The sequence below is a fragment of the Oncorhynchus clarkii genome, chromosome 5 (genome assembly GCF_045791955.1).
Source record: "Oncorhynchus clarkii lewisi isolate Uvic-CL-2024 chromosome 5, UVic_Ocla_1.0, whole genome shotgun sequence".
NCBI classification, from domain to species: Eukaryota; Metazoa; Chordata; class Actinopteri; order Salmoniformes; family Salmonidae; genus Oncorhynchus; species Oncorhynchus clarkii.
Window position 1 is genome coordinate 85,192,490 of NC_092151.1, and position 17,748 is coordinate 85,210,237.

A 17,748-nucleotide genomic window follows, 5' to 3' on the forward strand; every position below is an offset into this window, starting at 1 on the left:
GCTCTGAGAAAAGCATGGGGACTGGTATTATTTTCACTGAATCTCCGTTTGGGTATTGGTTAGCCTACAATTAGGGTGTGAAAATGTTAGGATTATTTTAGGATTATTTTGCTCTTAGTACAGTAGCCTACTCCCGACCAGTCACATTGTACAGCGCCATATTTTCCTAACGGAAACCCTGAGGGTTTTTCATTTTTCTTGGAATAGAAACACCATAATATTAATCAAATTAATGAAGCTACATTTCTTAAAATCAATCCCATATACTATGTCCTTACAAAAAAAAGGTCTTAAATGATCTAGTACAGCCAATATTAAAAAAGTCAAATGCTTCTCAAAGATGCCCTCTGGTGGTCAAACTAGCACTAACTCGCAACAATGGCTGACACTCAAATAACGTGCCATAGAATTCTGCGGCAACCCGCAAGGTGTGCTGCAGTGCGACGCAACTTTTAAAGGATGAACCACCGTATATATACAGTACCAGTCAAACGTTTGGACACATCTACTCATTCCAGGGTTTTCTTTATTTTTACTATTTTCTACATTGTAGAATAATAGTGAAGTCATCACAACTATGAAATGACACATACGGAATCATGTAGTAACCAAAAAAAGTGTTAAACAAATCAAAATATATTTTATACTTGAGATTCTTAAAAGTAGCCACCCTTTGCCTTGATGACAGCTTTGCACACTCTTGGACACACCTACTGAGATATAAGCTGAGAGAGACGGATGGAGTCTTATCTCCTTCCCTCCTCATTCCGGACAAAATCAAGACAAAGCCAGGCAACTTGTCCCATCAAGCCAGGGCGTTCTGAGTTGGCTCCATGTTTCGAAACACGGCACGCGCACGCACACACACACCTGCACGCGCACACACACCTGCACGCACACACACACCTGCACGCACACACACACACCTGCACGCGCACGCACACACACACACCTGCACACACACACACACACACCTGCACACACCTGCACACACACATGCACGCACACACACACCTGCACGCACACACACACATGCACACACACACCTGCACGCGCACGCACACCTGCACACACACACACACCTGCACGTGCACGCACACACACACACACACCTGCACGCGCACGCACACACACCTGCACACACACACACACCTGCACGCACACACACACCTGCACACACACACACACACACACACACACACACCTGCACACACACACCTGCACGCACACACACACACACACACACACACACACACACACACCTGCACGCGCAACACCTAGATGAGTTTCTCGGTCCCAGGCCGCCACAGGACACTGCACAGGGAGCAAATATTTTCATTTTCACTGCGAGTCAGGATTCAATCATTTTCCCTGTCTCTTGGATTTGTACCGATCAATTTCAGCCGCTCTCCCATTAGGGAAGGGAGAAAAAGAGAGACAGAAAGAGAGCGAGACAGAGACACAGAGAGAAAGAGTGGCAGAGAGAGAGACCAAGAGAGAGAAGAGAGAAGAGAGAGAAAGAAAGCGAAAGAAAGAGAGAGAGAGAAGACAGACAGATGGACAGAGAATGAGTGGCAGCATACATAAGGAGGGAGAGACAAACAGATTGTTTTCAGCATCTACATTTTCGGTCACAACTTGCAGACTTGTTTACGTGTTGCTGTGCGGTTTTTACTTTTTAATTACTGTTTATATTTTTGCTTTTTCCCTCACTCAACTTATTTTTCATTCAACTTTTTCACTCCGGACGCTTTATCTGGATGTGGTTCGTCAGGACCTCCAACAGCCGAAGCTAACTATTAACATTAACATGATGACTTCTAATTGCAGTCGCTGTAATCATAATATACAGGAGAACGATCGCCTTGTGCTACAAGCCCAGCTTCAGACGCAATCGTTAGGCAAGGGTAATTTCAGTGTAGGAAAGGATGAAACAGCGTCTGTGCCACCAGTAAGTACAGATAGTAACGTTAGTATAAATCCCCTGGCAGTGTCCCCGCAGCCGGACAACTTTCTCACGGTTTCTGGAGGGAAATGCTGTAGGAATGCTCAACCGGTGTCGCTCAATCAGCCGACAGAAACTTTCAACCGGTTTTCCCCATTAAGCAGCGAGTCGGAGTCAGGGGCTGAGCCTTCTCTGGTCTCTACTCCTCCCGTTACGGGGTCTGAGATGCCGAAGCTTCCCACCATTAGCTCTGACAAATTGAAAACCCTAGTCATTGGCGACTCCATTACCCGCAGTATTAGACTTAAAACGAATCATCCAGCGATCATACACTGTTTACCAGGGGGCAGGGCTACCGACGTTAAGGCTAATCTGAAGATGGTGCTGGCTAAAGCAAAAACTGGCGAGTGTAGAGAGTATAGAGATATTGTTATCCACGTCGGCACCAACGATGTTAGGATGAAACAGTCAGAGGTCACCAAGTGCAACATAGCTTCAGCGTGTAAATTAGCTAGAAAGATGTGTCGGCATCGAGCAATTGTCTCTGGCCCCCTCCCAGTTAGGGGGAGTGATGAGCTCTACAGCAGAGTCTCACAACTCAATCGCTGGTTGAAAACTGTTTTCTGCCCCTCCCAAAAGATAGAATTTGTAGATAAGTGGGACTCACCCACAAACAGGACCAAGCCTGACCTGCTGAGGAGTGACAGACTTCATCCTTGCTGGAGGGGTATCCTCATCTTATCTACCAACATAGACAGGGCTCTAACTCCTCTATCTCCACAATGAAATAGGGTACAGGCCAGGCAGCAGGCTGTTAGCCAGCCTGCCAGCTTAGTGGAGTCTGCCACTAGCACAGTAAGTGTAGTCAGCTCAGCTTTCCCCATTGAGACCGTGTCTGTGCCTCGACCTGGGTTGGGCGAAACTAAACATGGCGGTGTTCGCCTTAGCAATCTCACTAGGATAAAGACCTCCTCCATTCCTGTCATTATTGAAAGAGATTGTGATACCTCACATCTCAAAATAGGGCTGCTTAATGTTAGATCCCTAACTTCAAAGGCAATTATAGTCAATGAACTAATCACTGATCATAATTTTGACGTGATTGGCCTGACTGAAACATGGCTTAAGCCTGATTAATTTACTGTGTTAAATGAGGCCTCACCTCCTGGCTACACTAGTGACCATATCCCCCGTGCATCCCGCAAAGGCAGAGGTGTTGCTAACATTTACGATAGCAAATTTCAATTTACAAAAATAATAATGACGTTTTCGTCTTTTGAGCTTCTAGTCATGAAATCTATGCAGCCTACTCAATCACTTTTTATAGCTACTGTTTACAGGCCTCCTGGGCCATATACAGCGTTCCTCACTGAGTTCCCTGAATTCCTATCGGACCTTGTAGTCATAGCAGATAATATTCACATTTTTGGTGACTTTAATATTCACATGGAAAAGTCCACAGACCCACTCCAAAAGGCTTTTGGAGCCATCATCAACTCACTGTTACAGTCATACTCTGGACCTAGTTTTGTCCCATGGAATAAATGTTGTGGATCTTAATGTTTTTCCTCATAATCCTGGACTATCGGACCACCATTTTATTACATTTGCAATTGCAACAAATAATCTGCTCAGACCCCAACCAAGGAACATCAAAAGTCGTGCTATAAATTCACAGACAACACAAAGATTCCTTGATGTCCTTCCAGATTCCCTCTGTCTACCCAAGGACGCCAGAGGACAAAAATCAGTTAACCACCTAACTGAGGAACTCAATTTAACCTTGCGCAATACCCTAGATGCAGTTGCACCCCTAAAAACTAAAAACATTTCTCATAAGAAACTAGCTCCCTGGTACACAGAAAATACCCGAGCTCTGAAGCAAGCTTCCAGAAAATTGGAACCGAAATGGTGCCACACCAAACAGGAAGTCTTCCGACTAGCTTGGAAAGACAGTACCGTGCAGTATTGAAGAGCCCTTACTGCTGCTCGATCATCCTATTTTTCCAACTTAATTGAGGAAAATAAGAACAATCCGAAATTCCTTTTTGATACTGTCGCAAAGCTAACTAAAAAGCAGCATTCCCCAAGAGAGGATGGCTTTCACTTCAGCAGTGATAAATTCAATAACTTCTTTGAGGAAAAGATCATGATTATTAGAAAGAAAATTATGGACTCCTCTTTAAATCTGCGTATTCCTTCAAAGCTCAGTTGTCCTGAGTCTGCACAACTCTGCCAGGACCTAGGATCAAGAGAGACACTCAAGTGTTTTAGTACTGTATCTCTTGACACAATGATGAAAATAATCTTTGACTCTAAACCTTCAAGCTGCATACTGGACCCTATTCCAACTAAACTACTGAAAGAGCTGCTTCCTGTGCTTGGCCCTCCTATGTTGAACATATTAAACGGCTCTCTATCCACCAGATGTGTACCAAACTCACTAAAAGTGGCAGTAATAAAGCCTCTCTTGAAAAAGCCAAACCTCGGCCTATATCGAATCTTCCATTCCTCTCATAATTTTTAGAAAAGGCTGTTGTGCAGCAACTCACTGCCTTCCTGAAGACAAACAATGTATACGAAATGATTCAGTCTGGTTTTAGACCCCATCATAGCACTGAGACTGCACTTGTGAAGGTGGTAAATTACCTTTTAATGGCATCAGACCGAGGCTTTGCATCTGTCCTCGTGCCCCTAGACCTTAGTGCTGCTTTTGATACCATCGATCACCACATTCTTTTGGAGAGATTGGAAACCCAAATTGGTCTACACAGACAAGTTCTGGCTGTATCTTATATCTTATCTGTCGGAAAGATATCAGTTTGTCTCTGTGAATTGTTTGTCCTCTGACAAATCAACTGTAAATTTCGGTGTTAATCAAGGTTCCGTTTTAGGACCACTATTGTTTTCACTATATATTTTACCTCTTGGGGATGTCATTCGAAAACATAATGTTAACTTTCACTGCTATGCGGAAGACACACAGCTGTACATTTCAATGAAACATGGTGAAGCCCCAAAATTGCCCTCGCTAGAAGCATGTGTTTCAGACATAAAGAAGTGGATGGCTGCAACTTTCTACTTTTAAACTCGGACAAAACAGAGATGCTTGTTCTAGGTCCCAAGAAACAAAGAGATCTTCTGTTGAATCTGACAATTAATCTTAATGGTTGTACAGTCGTCTCAAATAAAACTGTGAAGGAACTCGGCGTTACTCTGGACTCCGATCTCTCTTTTGACGAACATATCAAGACTGTTTCAAGGACAGATTTTTTCCATCTACGTAACATTGCAAAAATCAGAAACTTTCAGTCCAAAAATGATGCAGAAAAATTCATCCATGCTTTTGTTACTTCTAGGTTAGACTACTGCAATGCTCTACATTCCGGCTACCCGGATAAAGCACTAAATAAACTTCTGTTAGTGCTAAATACGGCTGCTAGAATCCTGACTAGAACCAAAAAAATTGATCATATTACTCCAGTGCTAGCCTCCCTACACTGGCTTCCTGTCAAGGAAAGGGCTGATTTCAAGGTTTTACTGCTAACCTACAAAGCATTAAATGGGCTTACTCCTACCTATCTCTCTGATTTGGTCCTGGCGTACATACAGTGGGGAGAACAAGTATTTGATACACTGCCGATTTTGCAGGTTTCCCACTTACAAAGCATGTAGAGGTCTGTAATTTTTATCATATGTTCACTTCAATTGTGAGAGACGGAATCTAAAACAAAAATCCAGAAAATCACATTGTATGAGTTTTAAGTAAGTAATTAGCATTTTTATTGCATGACATAAGTATTTGATCACCTACCAACCAGTAAGAATTCCAGCTCTCACAGACCTGTTAGTTTTTCTTTAAGAAGCCCTCCTGTTCTCCACTCATTACCTGTATTAACTGCACCTATTTGAACTCGTTACCTGTATAAAAGACACCTGTCCACACACTCAATCAAACAGACTCCAACCTCTCCACAATGGCCAAGACCAGGACACCAGGGCTAAAATTGTAGACCTGCACAAGGCTGTGATGGGCTACAGGACAATAGGCAAGCAGCTTGGTGAGAAGGCAACAACTGTTGGCGCAATTATTAGAAAATGGAAGAAGTTCAACATTTAATTTTTTTTTTTTAACATGACGGTCAATCACCCTCGGTCTGGGGCTCCATGCAAGATCTCACCTCGTGGGGCATCAATGATCATGAGGAAAGTGAGGGATCAGCCCAGAACTACACGGCAGGACCTGGTCAATGACCTGAAGAGAGCTGGGACCACAGTCTCAAAGAAAACCATTAGTAACACACTACGCCATCATGGATTAAAATCCTGCAGCGCACACAAGGTCCCCCTGCTCAAGCCAGCGCATGTCCAGGCCCGTCTGAAGTTTGGATGATCCAGAGGAGGAATGGGAGAAGGTCATGTGGTCTGATGAGACAAAAATATAGCTTTTTGGTCTAAACTCCACTCGTCGTGTTTGGAGGAAGAAGAAGGATGAGTACAACCCCAAGAACACCATCCCAAACGTGAAGCATGGAGGTGGAAACATCATTCTTTGGGGATGCTTTTCTGCAAAGGGGACAGGATGACTGCACCGTATTGAGGGGAGGATGGATGGGTCCATGTATTGCGAGATCTTGGCCAACAACCTCCTTCCCTCAGTAAGAGCATTGAAGATGGGTCGTGGCTGGGTCTTCCAGCATGACAACGACCCGAAACACACAGCCAGGGCAACTAAGGAGTGCCTCCGTAAGAAGCATCTCAAGGTCCTGGAGTGGCATAGCCAGTCTCCAGACCTGAACCCAATAGAAATTCTTTGGAGGGAGCTGAAAGTCCTTATTGCCTAGCGACAGCCCCAAAACCTGAAGGATCTGGAGAAGGTCTGTATGGAGGAGTGGGCCAAAATCCCTGCTGCAGTGTGTGCAAACCTGGTCAAGAACTACAGGAAACGTATGATCTCTGTAATTGCAAACAAAGGTTTCTGTACCAAATATTAAGTTCTGCTTTTCTGATGTATCAAATACTTATGTCATGCAATAAAATGCAAATTAATTACTTAAAAACCATACAATGTGATTTTTTTGATTTTTGTTTTAGATTCCGTCTCTCACAGTTGAAGTGTACCTATGATAACAATTACAGACCTCTACATGCTTTGTAAGTAGGAAAACCTGCAAAATCGGCAGTGTATCAAATACTTGTTCTCCCCACTGTACCTACACGTACGCTACGGTCACAAGACACAGGCCTCCTAACTGTCCCTAGAATTTCTAAGCAAACAGCTGGAGGCAGGGCTTTCTCCTATAGAGCTCCATTTTTATGGAATGGTCTGCCTACCCATGTGAGAGATGCAAACTCGGGCTCAACCTTTAAGTCTTTACTGAAGACTCATCTCTTCAGTGGGTCATATGATTGAGTGTAGTCTGGCCCAGGAGTGTGAAGGTGAACGGAAAGGCTCTGGAGCAACGAACCGCCCTTGCTGTCTCTGCCTGGCCGGTTCCCCTCTTTCCACTGGGATTCTCTGCCTCTAACCCTACTACAGGGGCTGAGTCACTGGCTTACTGGTGCTCTTTCATGCCGTCCCTAGGAGGGGTGCGTCACTTGAGTGGGTTGAGTCACTGATGTGATCATCCGTCTGGGTTGGCGCCCCCCCTTGGGTTGTGCCGTGGCGGAGATCTTTGTGGGCTATACTCGGCCTTGTCTCAGGATGGTAAGTTGGTGGTTGAAGATATCCCTCTAGTGGTGTGGGGGCTGTGCTTTGGCAAAGTGGGTGGGGTTATATCCTTCCTGTTTGGCCCTGTCCTGGGGTATCATCGGATGGGGCCACAGTGTCTCCTGACCCCTCCTGTCTCAGCCTCCAGTATTTATGCTGCAGTAGTTTATGTGTCGGGGGGCTAGGGTCAGTTTGTTATATCTGGAGTACTTCTCCTGTCCTATCCGGTGTCCTGTGTGAATTTAAGTATGCTCTCTCTAATTCTCTCTTTCTCTCTTTCTTTCTCTCTCTCGGAGGACCTGAGCCCTAGGACCATGCCTCAGGACTACCTGACATGATGACTCCTTGTTGTCCCCAGTCCACCTTTCAACTGTTCTGCCTGTGATTATTATTATTGGACCATGCTGGTCATTTATGAACATTTGAACATCTTGTCCATGTTCTGTTATAATCTCCACCCGGCACAGCCAGAAGAGGACTGGCCACCCCTCATAGCATGGTTCCTTCCTTGGTTTTGGCCTTTCTAGGGAGTTTTTCCTAGCCACCGTGCTTCTACACCTGCATTGCTGGCTGTTTGGGGTTTTAGTCTGGGTTTCTGTACAGCACTTTGAGATATCAGCTGATGTACGAAGGGCTATATAAATACATTTGATTTGAGATAGAGAGTGAATGGTAGAGAAATAGATGTTGATAGACAGAGGGAAAGAAAGAGAGAGAGAGAATGAGAGAGAGAGAGAGAGATGGAGAGAGGAAGAGAGCAAGAGGAGGCAAGAGAGATAGAGAGAGGAAGAGAGAGAGAAGATATTTCCTAATGCCTGTCAACACAGCCCCCAGCCCCTCATTCAGGACCGGTGACATCATCAAATAGTGCCATTCTACAGAGCAGTTGCTCTCTCTTCCTAGTGTTATAGCAGAGTCAGACCCCTCCACTCTGACAACAGTCTCTGTGTGTGTGTGTGTGTGTGTGTGTGTGTGTGTGTGTGTGTGTGTGTGTGTGTGTGTGTGTGTACGTGCATGCATGTGTGATGACAGGACAGACCCCATGCATTTAAATCTTCCATAACTCAGCCCTGCATTGTCAGCCAATTAAGATAAGCTTTAAAAATGATAAGGCCAGGCCTGAGGCCTGAGGAATCAATTTGACGTATAGTACAGCTAGTTACTGTTATGTATAAAAAACGTATTAAACACAGAGGGTGACTGTAATTGTGAAAAAAATGAATATTCTGAGTTGTTAGTTGACGTTTAGTGACAGAAGATCAAAGTAGGTGTATTGTCTCTGGGATCGTTAGCGTGGCCTGGGAGAATAAAGATGTCTGCCAGCAGCTGGAGACAACAAGGCTGAGACATTCCCTGATTCACTGAGACTACAATCAACTTTCAGAAGTGTAGTCTGTCAAACTCATGAGAAAACAACACTCTTTATATTCTCTAATAAATCCACGAGACAAATCTGTGCAGAATGTTCCTGTCTTGTCAAACCAAAGTTACCACGTCATTCTGAAACTCCATCCAATACAGGCAATATGTTTATTACAATAGATCCATGTCAGACAACGACTTCAGAGAGCGCTGTCCTAGACTCTGTTCTAGTCTCTGTCCTAGACTCTGTTCTAGTCTCTGTCCTAGACTTTGTTATAGTCTCTGTCCTAGACTTTGTTATAGTCTCTGTCCTAGACTGGCCTACACTCTGTCCTAAACTCTGTTCTAGACTCTGTTCTAGTCTCTGTCCTAGACTCTGTTATAGTCTCTGTCCTAGACTCTGTCCTAGACTCTGTTCTAGTCTCTGTTCTAGTCTCTGTTCTAGACTCTGTCCTAGACTCTGTCCTAGACTCTGTCCTAGACTCTGTTCTAGACTCTGTCCTAGACTGGCCTACACTCTGTCCTAAACTCTGTTCTAGACTCTGTTCTAGTCTCTGTCCTAGACTCTGTTCTAGTCTCTGTCCTAGACTCTGTCCTAAACTCTGTCCTAGACTCTGTCCTAGACTCTGTCCTAGACTCTGTCCTAAACTCTGTTCTAGTGTATGTTCTAGACTCTGTTCTAGTGTCTGTCCTAGACTCTGTTCTAGACTCTGTTCTAGTGTCTGTTCTAGACTCTGTTCTAGTCTCTGTCCTAGTGTCTGTCCTAGTGTCTGTTCTAGACTCTGTTCTAGTGTCTGTTCTAGTCTCTGTCCTAGTGTCTGTTCTAGACTCTGTTCTAGTGTCTGTTCTAGTCTCTGTCCTAGTGTCTGTCCTAGTGTCTGTTCTAGACTCTGTTTGACTCTGTCCTAGACTCTGTCCTAGTCTCTGTCCTAGACTCTGTTCTAGTCTCTGTTCTCGACTATGTTCTAGACTCTGTCCTAGTCTCTGTTCTAGTCTCTGTCCTAGTGTCTGTTCTAAACTCTGTTCTAGTCTCTGTCCTAGTCTCTGTCCTAGACTCTGTCCTAGACTCTGTCCTAGACTCTGTCCTAGACTATGTTCTAGTCTCTGTCCTAGTGTCTGTTCTAGACTATGTTCTAGACTCTGTCCTAGTGTCTGTTCTAGACTCTGTCCTAGTCTCTGTCCTAGACTCTGTTCTCGACTCTGTTCTCGACTCTGTTCTCGACTCTGTTCTCGACTCTGTTCTCGACTCTGTTCTCGACTCTGTTCTAGTCAATGTTCTATACTCTGTTCTCGACTCTGTTCTAGTCCCTGTTCTAGACTCTGTTCTAGTCCCTGTTCTAGACTATGTTCTAGTCCCTGTTCTAGCCTATGTTCTAGTCTCTGTTCTAGACTATGTTCTAGTCCCTGTTCTAGACCTTGTTCTAGTCTCTGTTCTAGACTTTGTTCTAGTCTCTGTTCTAGACTATGTTCTAGTCTCTGTCCTAGTGTCTGTTCTAGACTCTGTCCTAGTGTCTGTTCTAGACTCTGTCCTAGTGTCTGTTCTAGACTCTGTCCTAGTGTCCTCTGAATCAGAGAGGTGTGGGAGGGGGCTGCCTTAATCGACATCCACGTCTTCGGCGCCCGGGGAACAGTGGGTTAACTGCCTTGTTCAGGGGCAAAACGACAGATTTGAACTTGTCAGCTCAGGGATTCAATCCAGCAACCTTCCGGTTACTGGCCCAACGCTCTAACCACTAGGCTACCTGCCGCCCCATTTCTACCTGCCGCCCCATTGCTGCCTGTCTTTTAACAATTGCTGGGAAGGAGACTGGGAAGTGTTATATATTTCTATCGGGAGAGGGAGGGAGGGAGCCTAAAGGGAGAAAGGAGAGGGATATGGGGAGAAGGAGGGATGGATGGAGGGAGGGAGCCTAAAGGGAGAAAGGAGAGGGATATGGGGAGAAGGAGGGATGGATGGATGGATGGATGGATGGATGGAGGGAGGGAGGGAGGGAGGGATAAGGCGAGAAAACGGTGCGTAGTGAGAGTGAGGGAGAAACAGTAAAAAGGGGGATTGAGGAGAAAAACAGAGATGCAGACATATAGTCAAGGAGAGGGAAAGAGGAGGACACAGAGGAGGACACAGAGAAGGACCAAGAGGAGGACACAGAGGAGGACCAAGAGGAGGACACAGAGAAGGACCAAGAGGAGGACACAGAGGAGTATAGAGGAAGAAGGAGGACACGGAGGAGTATAGAGGAGGACATTGAGGAAGACACAGAGGAGGACACAGAGGAGGACACAGAGGAGTATAGAGGAGGACATTGAGGAAGACACAGAGGAGGACACAGAGGAAGACACAGAGGAGTATAGAGGAAGACAAAGAGGACTCAGAGGAGGACACAGAGGAGGACACAGAGGAGTATAGAGGAGGACATTGAGGAAGACACAGAGGAGGACACAGAGGAAGACACAGAGGAGGACACAGAGGAAGACACAGAGGAGGACACAGAGGAGGACACAAAGATGCAGAGAAAGAGGAGTATAGAGGAAGACACAGAGGAGGACACAGAGGAAGACACAGAGGAGGACACAGGGGAGGACACAGAGGAGGACACAAAGATGCAGAGAAAGAGGAGTATAGAGGAAGACACAGAGGAGGACACAGAGGAAGACACAGAGGAGGACACAGAGGAGGACACAAAGATGCAGAGAAAGAGGAGTATAGAGGAAGACACAGAGGAGGACACAGAGGAAGACACAGAGGAGGACACAGAGGAGGACACAAAGATGCAGAGAAAGAGGAGTATAGAGGAAGACACAGAGGAGGACACAGAGGAAGACACAGAGGAGGACACAGAGGAGGACACAAAGATGCAGATAAAGAGGAGTACAGAGGAAGACACAGAGGAGGACACAGAGGAACACAAAGAGGAGGACACAGAGGAGGACACAAAGATGCAGCGAAAGAGGAGTATAGAGGAAGACACAGAGGAGGACACAGAGGAAGACACAGAGGAGGACACAGAGGAGGACACAGAGGAGGACACAGAGGAGGACACAGAGGAGGACACAGAGGAAGACACAGAGGAGGACACAGAGGAAGACACAGAGGAGGACACAGAGGAGGACACAGAGGAGGACACAGAGGAAGACACAGAGGAGGACACAGAGGAGGACACAAAGATGCAGAGAAAGAGGAGTATAGAGGAAGACACAGAGGAGGACACAGAGGAAGACACAGAGGAGGACACAGAGGAGGACACAAAGATGCAGAGAAAGAGGAGTATAGAGGAAGACACAGAGGAAGACACAGAGGAGGACACAGAGGAGGTCACAGAGGAGGACACAGAGGAGTATAGAGGAAGACAAAGAGGAGGACACAGAGGAGGACACAAATATACAGAGAAAGAGGAGTATAGAGGAAGAGAAAGAGATAGAAAAGTTAACAGCCATATGGACAGATCAGAGGGGAAGTTCCTGAGTTACTCACCTACCTACCTCTCTCTCTCTCTACCTCTCTCTCTCTACCTCCCTCCCTCCCTCCCTCTATGAGAGATCATCTGATTATCGAAGTAAAACTGCAGACCTCAGTGTTGATGAGAATAGACTGAGTAAATCTGTACCTGTTGCAGAGAATGCTGCAGTATAATTACAGACACAGACAGAAACACACACAGATGCATGTATGCACAAAGGAAAATGGTGAGAGCCAATCAGTTAGTCATTTAACGGTTAGTGAGTCATTTAACTGTTAGTGAGTGATATTGCACCCATGGTAAACACAATAAAACATTTAGTGTAGTGAAATGACTTGTGGGAATCAACTTGCTACATTGTATGGTTATACTTTGGCTTATAGCGATGAACGTAACATGATGCCACCAACCTGGGAGTTGTGCTTTTAATTAGCTTCTACACCGTTCACATTAACTAGAAAGGCACATGGGAGACTGCTGTCTAAATTATTATGCGCGGCACTGTAGCTACAATTAAATCTAGTAAAACTCTTCAGTAAGTATGTCAAATTAGTATTATTCTAACACTTTCTCCATCCTGCCTCCAAGGGCTTTCTCCATCCTGCCTCCAAGGGCTTTCTCCACCCTGCCTCCAAGGGCTTTCTCCATCCTGCCTCCAAGGGCTTTCTCCATCCTGCCTCCAAGGGCTTTCTCCATCCTGCCTCCAAGGGCTTTCTCCATCCTGCCTCCAAGGACTTTCTCCATCCTGCCTCCAAGGGCTTTCTCCATCCTGCCTCCAAGGGCTTTCTCCATCCTGCCTCCAAGTGCTTTCTCCACCCTGCCTCCAAGGGCTTTCTCCATCCTGCCTCCAAGGGCTTTCTCCATCCTGCTTCCAAGGGATTTCTCCATCCTGCTTCCAAGGGCTTTCTCCATCCTGCCTCCAAGGGCTTTCTGCCTCCAAGGGCTTTCTCCATCCTGCCTCCAAGGGCTTTCTGCCTCCAAGGGCTTTCTCCATCCTTCCTCCAAGGGCTTTCTCCATCCTGCCTCCAAGGGCTTTCTCCATCCTGCCTCAAAGGGCTTTCTCCATCCTGCCTCAAAGGGCTTTCTCCATCCTGCCTCCAAGGGCTTTCTCCATCCTGCCTCCAAGGGCTTTCTCCATCCTGCCTCCAAGGGCTTTCTGCCTCCAAGGGCTTTCTCCATCCTGCCTCCAAGGGCTTTCTCCATCCTGCCTCCAAGGGCTTTCTCCATCCTGCCTCAAAGGGCTTTCTCCATCCTGCCTCAAAGGGCTTTCTCCATCCTGCCTCCAAGGGCTTTCTCCATCCTGCCTCCAAGGGCTTTCTCCATCCTGCCTCCAAGGGCTTTCTGCCTCCAAGGGCTTTCTCCATCCTGCCTCCAAGGGCTTTCTCCATCCTTCCTCCAAGGGCTTTCTCCATCCTGCCTCCAAGGGCTTTCTCCATCCTGCCTCCAAGGGCTTTCTCCATCCTGCCTCCAAGGGCTTTCTCCATCCTGCCTCCAAGGGCTTTCTCCATCCTGCCTCCAAGGGCTTTCTCCATCCTGCCTCAAAGGGCTTTCTCCATCCTGCCTCCATGGGCTTTCTCCATCCTGCCTCCAAGGGCTTTCTCCATCCTGCCTCCAAGGGCCTTCCAAGTTAAGACAATATTCAGACATGGTCAGTGAGCAGTAAAAAGTAGCCCTCTAATCTCTGTGTGATTGGATGAAGGGTAATAATGGTATTGCATTCCCTGAACATCACAAATAAAGCCTTCCGTTTCCAGCTCAGTGTGATCTGCTTAACGACATCATCGCTTCAGCTGTCAGCCCCTGCTGTAGAGCAGGAGAGTGAACCCAACAAATCTACCGCAGTGGAATGTGAGTGTGTTTGTGTTGTCTGTAAATCGGTGTGAGTGTGTGCATCGTTGTGAATGTATGAGGTTGTGTGTCTGTTGATGTGAGTGTCTGTGAGTGTATGTGAGTGTGTGAGAGTGTGTGTGGAGGTTTATTAAATCCACATCACCTCAGCATCACATAGCAGGCGCATCTCCTCCTTCTTCCCAAGCTTCAGAGTAAATAAACCACTGCAGAAATAAGAATGATACGTCTCTGTCTTTCTGTGCTGCAATCAACAATACGGACTGACGCGCCCAACAGAACGCAGCGCTCCATCACTTCACTTCAATAACCAAGGAGCTATTCTAATAACACAAACACAAGCAAGCAAGCACGAGCACACACACACACACACACACACACACCCACCCACCCACCCACACCCACCCACACCCACCCACCCACAAACACACACACACCCACCCACCCACACACACCCACCCACACACACACCCACACACACACACACACGCAACCCCACACACACACCCACACCCACACACCCACACACACCCACACACACACCTTCCCTTCCGCTCTAATAATAAAGGCCCCGCTTCCTGACAGTGTGTATGCTCTCTCTAACAGTAACAAAGATGTGCCTTCTCAGACGGGAAGTAATCAATGCCGTTTTTCACGCCACTTAGAGCAAAGCCGAACCACTTCCTTTAAACCAGTTCCTAAAAAACCAGTTCCTTTAAGCCAGTTCCTTTAAGCCAGTTCCTTTAAACCAGTTCCTTTAAGCCAGTTCCTTTAAGCCAGTTCCTTTAAGCCAGTTCCTTTAAACCAGTTCCTTTAAACCAGTTCCTTTAAGCCAGTTCCTTTAAACCAGTTCCTTTAAACCAGTTCCTTTAAGCCACTTCCTTTAAGCCACTTCCTTTAAGCCACTTCCTTTAAGCCAGTTCCTTTAAGCCAGTTATTTTAAGCCAGTTCCTTTAAGCCAGTTCCTTTAAACCAGTTCCTTTAAACCAGTTCCTTTAAGCCACTTCCTTTAAGCCACTTCCTTTAAGCCACTTCCTTTAAGCCACTTCCTTTAAGCCAGTTCCTTTAAGACAGTTATTTTAAGCCAGTTATTTTAAGCCAGTTATTTTAAGCCAGTTCCTTTAAACCAGTTCCTTTAAACCAGTTCCTTTAAGCCAGTTCTTTTAAGCCAGTTCTTTTAAGCATCCTCATTATCACGTCAGTTTGCCCTGTAATGATCTAACCTAAGAATGATGATGCTAACCAAAAACACTGTCTTTCTCTACACAGTCAGAGATATGTCCCAGGCCCCCAAGTTAAGACCAGTGACCTTATTTCTATGTATGCCCAGGCTGGAGTGTTTACCGTGGGTCACGGTGAAGGACAATACCCGACTGTGTCCAACAGCACCCTGCCAGGCAAGGTGGACATGTTTTTCTTTCCATTACCTCCCTGAGAAGCAGAAGGCAAATATTTGCGTTACAGACCTCAGATGGCTCTGCCGTGCTGGTCCTGCTTACAAACAACCACCGTTCATACCGGACGGCCTGAGAATAGACTGTGGTGTTACTGGGTTGCGGTGTGTGTGTGTGTGTGTGGTTGTTCTGTGGTTGCCAGGGACATAACAGGTTGCCTCTCTTACCCACGGCCTTGCAGGTCTTGGTGCTGGGGTCCATCTCATAGCCCTGATAACATTCACACTTGTAGTCTCCTTTGTAGTTGATGCAGATCTGGCTGCAGGAGTCAGGCTTTTCACACTCATCTATGTCTGGGGAGAGACGTCACAAATCCATCAATAACACAGGACCCACTCTGTCTCCACACAGACAGGAGAACAAGGGGTATTACGTAGAGATATCTCTAAGTACTGTTTGGAAAGAGAGAGTACAAGAAGTGAAGGGAATGTGGAAGAGATTGAGAGTCATTGGTCCTGTTGTAATGGCTGAATGGAATGGGGTTTCCGTCAGGAACATGTGTTCCGTCCGGACATTTGACCGGCAGCATTTTAATGTACCAGACCCACATGCATTGGGTGTGTAACCTGATCAGGGCGTCCTCCCACGCTGCTCACGATGACACAAATCACATGTAGATTATGGTAATTCATATTAACATAACATGCAAGTCGAGGATGAAATGATGTGTGGTCCTTCTTACCTAATTCTGATGCACACTTTGAAGATTTTATAATAACTACCCACATGTACTTTTCCTCAGCCAACAAGACAAGTAACGAACAGTAAAATCACTAGCCTACAGAATGTTAATCTACTATCCCCCATAGCAGAAAAGTTGACCTATTTTATTGGTCAGCTTGGCGAGAAGAAAAATGCCAATTCTAAACAGTCTGGGACAGTTTGTGGACGATAAGATTGCAAATTCATAAAACCAGTAGGCCTAGGATAAATAACACACGTTAAGATACAACAGATAAGACAGTTTAGCTTAAAATGTTGATAAACTATTATTATATACATTATAAGCGAACAATGCACACAAGGCAGTAGGCAAGAATGTTCCTTCCATAATGCAATTATCAGGAAAACACTGTTGACAAAAGTGCACTGCACAACCAAGTGGTTTCATTTGACAGAGATTAAAATATAAATTATACATTTTGAAATAAGGGAGATCTAACTACTAACATGGGTTGCTAATATGACTAGGATTGTGCCTTTGGCTACAGGACAATGAAAGAAAGTTTATAGAAAAGAATTGCCTCCACGGATATGGACTGATTTTGGCTAGGCTGCTTTGAAGCAAGGTAAGACATGCCTCAGGTTTCAAACAATGAAGTATATATTTTCAAAATGCATACTGCTTCTAGCTCACTGCAAATTGGTGTGTGACGTGCTGATGAAGCCTGCTTTCCGTTGGCTTTGCATTTGCTGTTTGAGCAGCTCTCGCGTTGGCGGACAGATTTTCCACTCAAAGGCTCTGCATGCATGTGATAAGATATTACCAATATACTGTACACACGCGCCAATCAATTCCATTCAATTACGCAAATGAACCTAAAGACCAATAAGCATGACCAGTTAAATGTATTTCCATAGACTGGTATTGTCATAATGAAGAGGCTGTAATGTATTTCCATAGACTGGTATTGTCATAATGAAGAGGCTGTAATGTATTTCCATACACTGGTATTGTCATAATGAAGAGGCTGTAATGTATTTCCATAGACTGGTATTGTCATAATGAAGAGGCTGTAATGTATTTCCATAGACTGGTATTGTCATAATGAAGAGGCTGTAATGTATTTCCATACACTGGTATTGTCATAATGAAGAGGCTGTAATGTATTTCCATACACTGGTATTGTCATAATGAAGAGGCTGTAATGTATTTCCATAGACTGGTATTGTCATAATGAAGAGGCTGTAATGTATTTCCATACACTGGTATTGTCATAATGAAGAGGCTGTAATGTATTTCCATACACT

At 45.5% G+C, this 17,748-nt stretch overlaps 1 protein-coding gene across 1 annotated transcript in view; it reads right to left on the minus strand.

Moving 5' to 3' along the window:
• Positions 1 to 17,748, minus strand: part of LOC139409489 (low-density lipoprotein receptor-related protein 8-like) — a 346,325-nt gene that overhangs the window by 67,437 nt on the left and 261,140 nt on the right. The window contains exon 9 of the mRNA XM_071154703.1: positions 15,945 to 16,070. Coding sequence (XP_071010804.1) covers positions 15,945 to 16,070 — 126 coding nt within the window. The remainder of the gene's footprint in view (positions 1 to 15,944; positions 16,071 to 17,748) is intronic.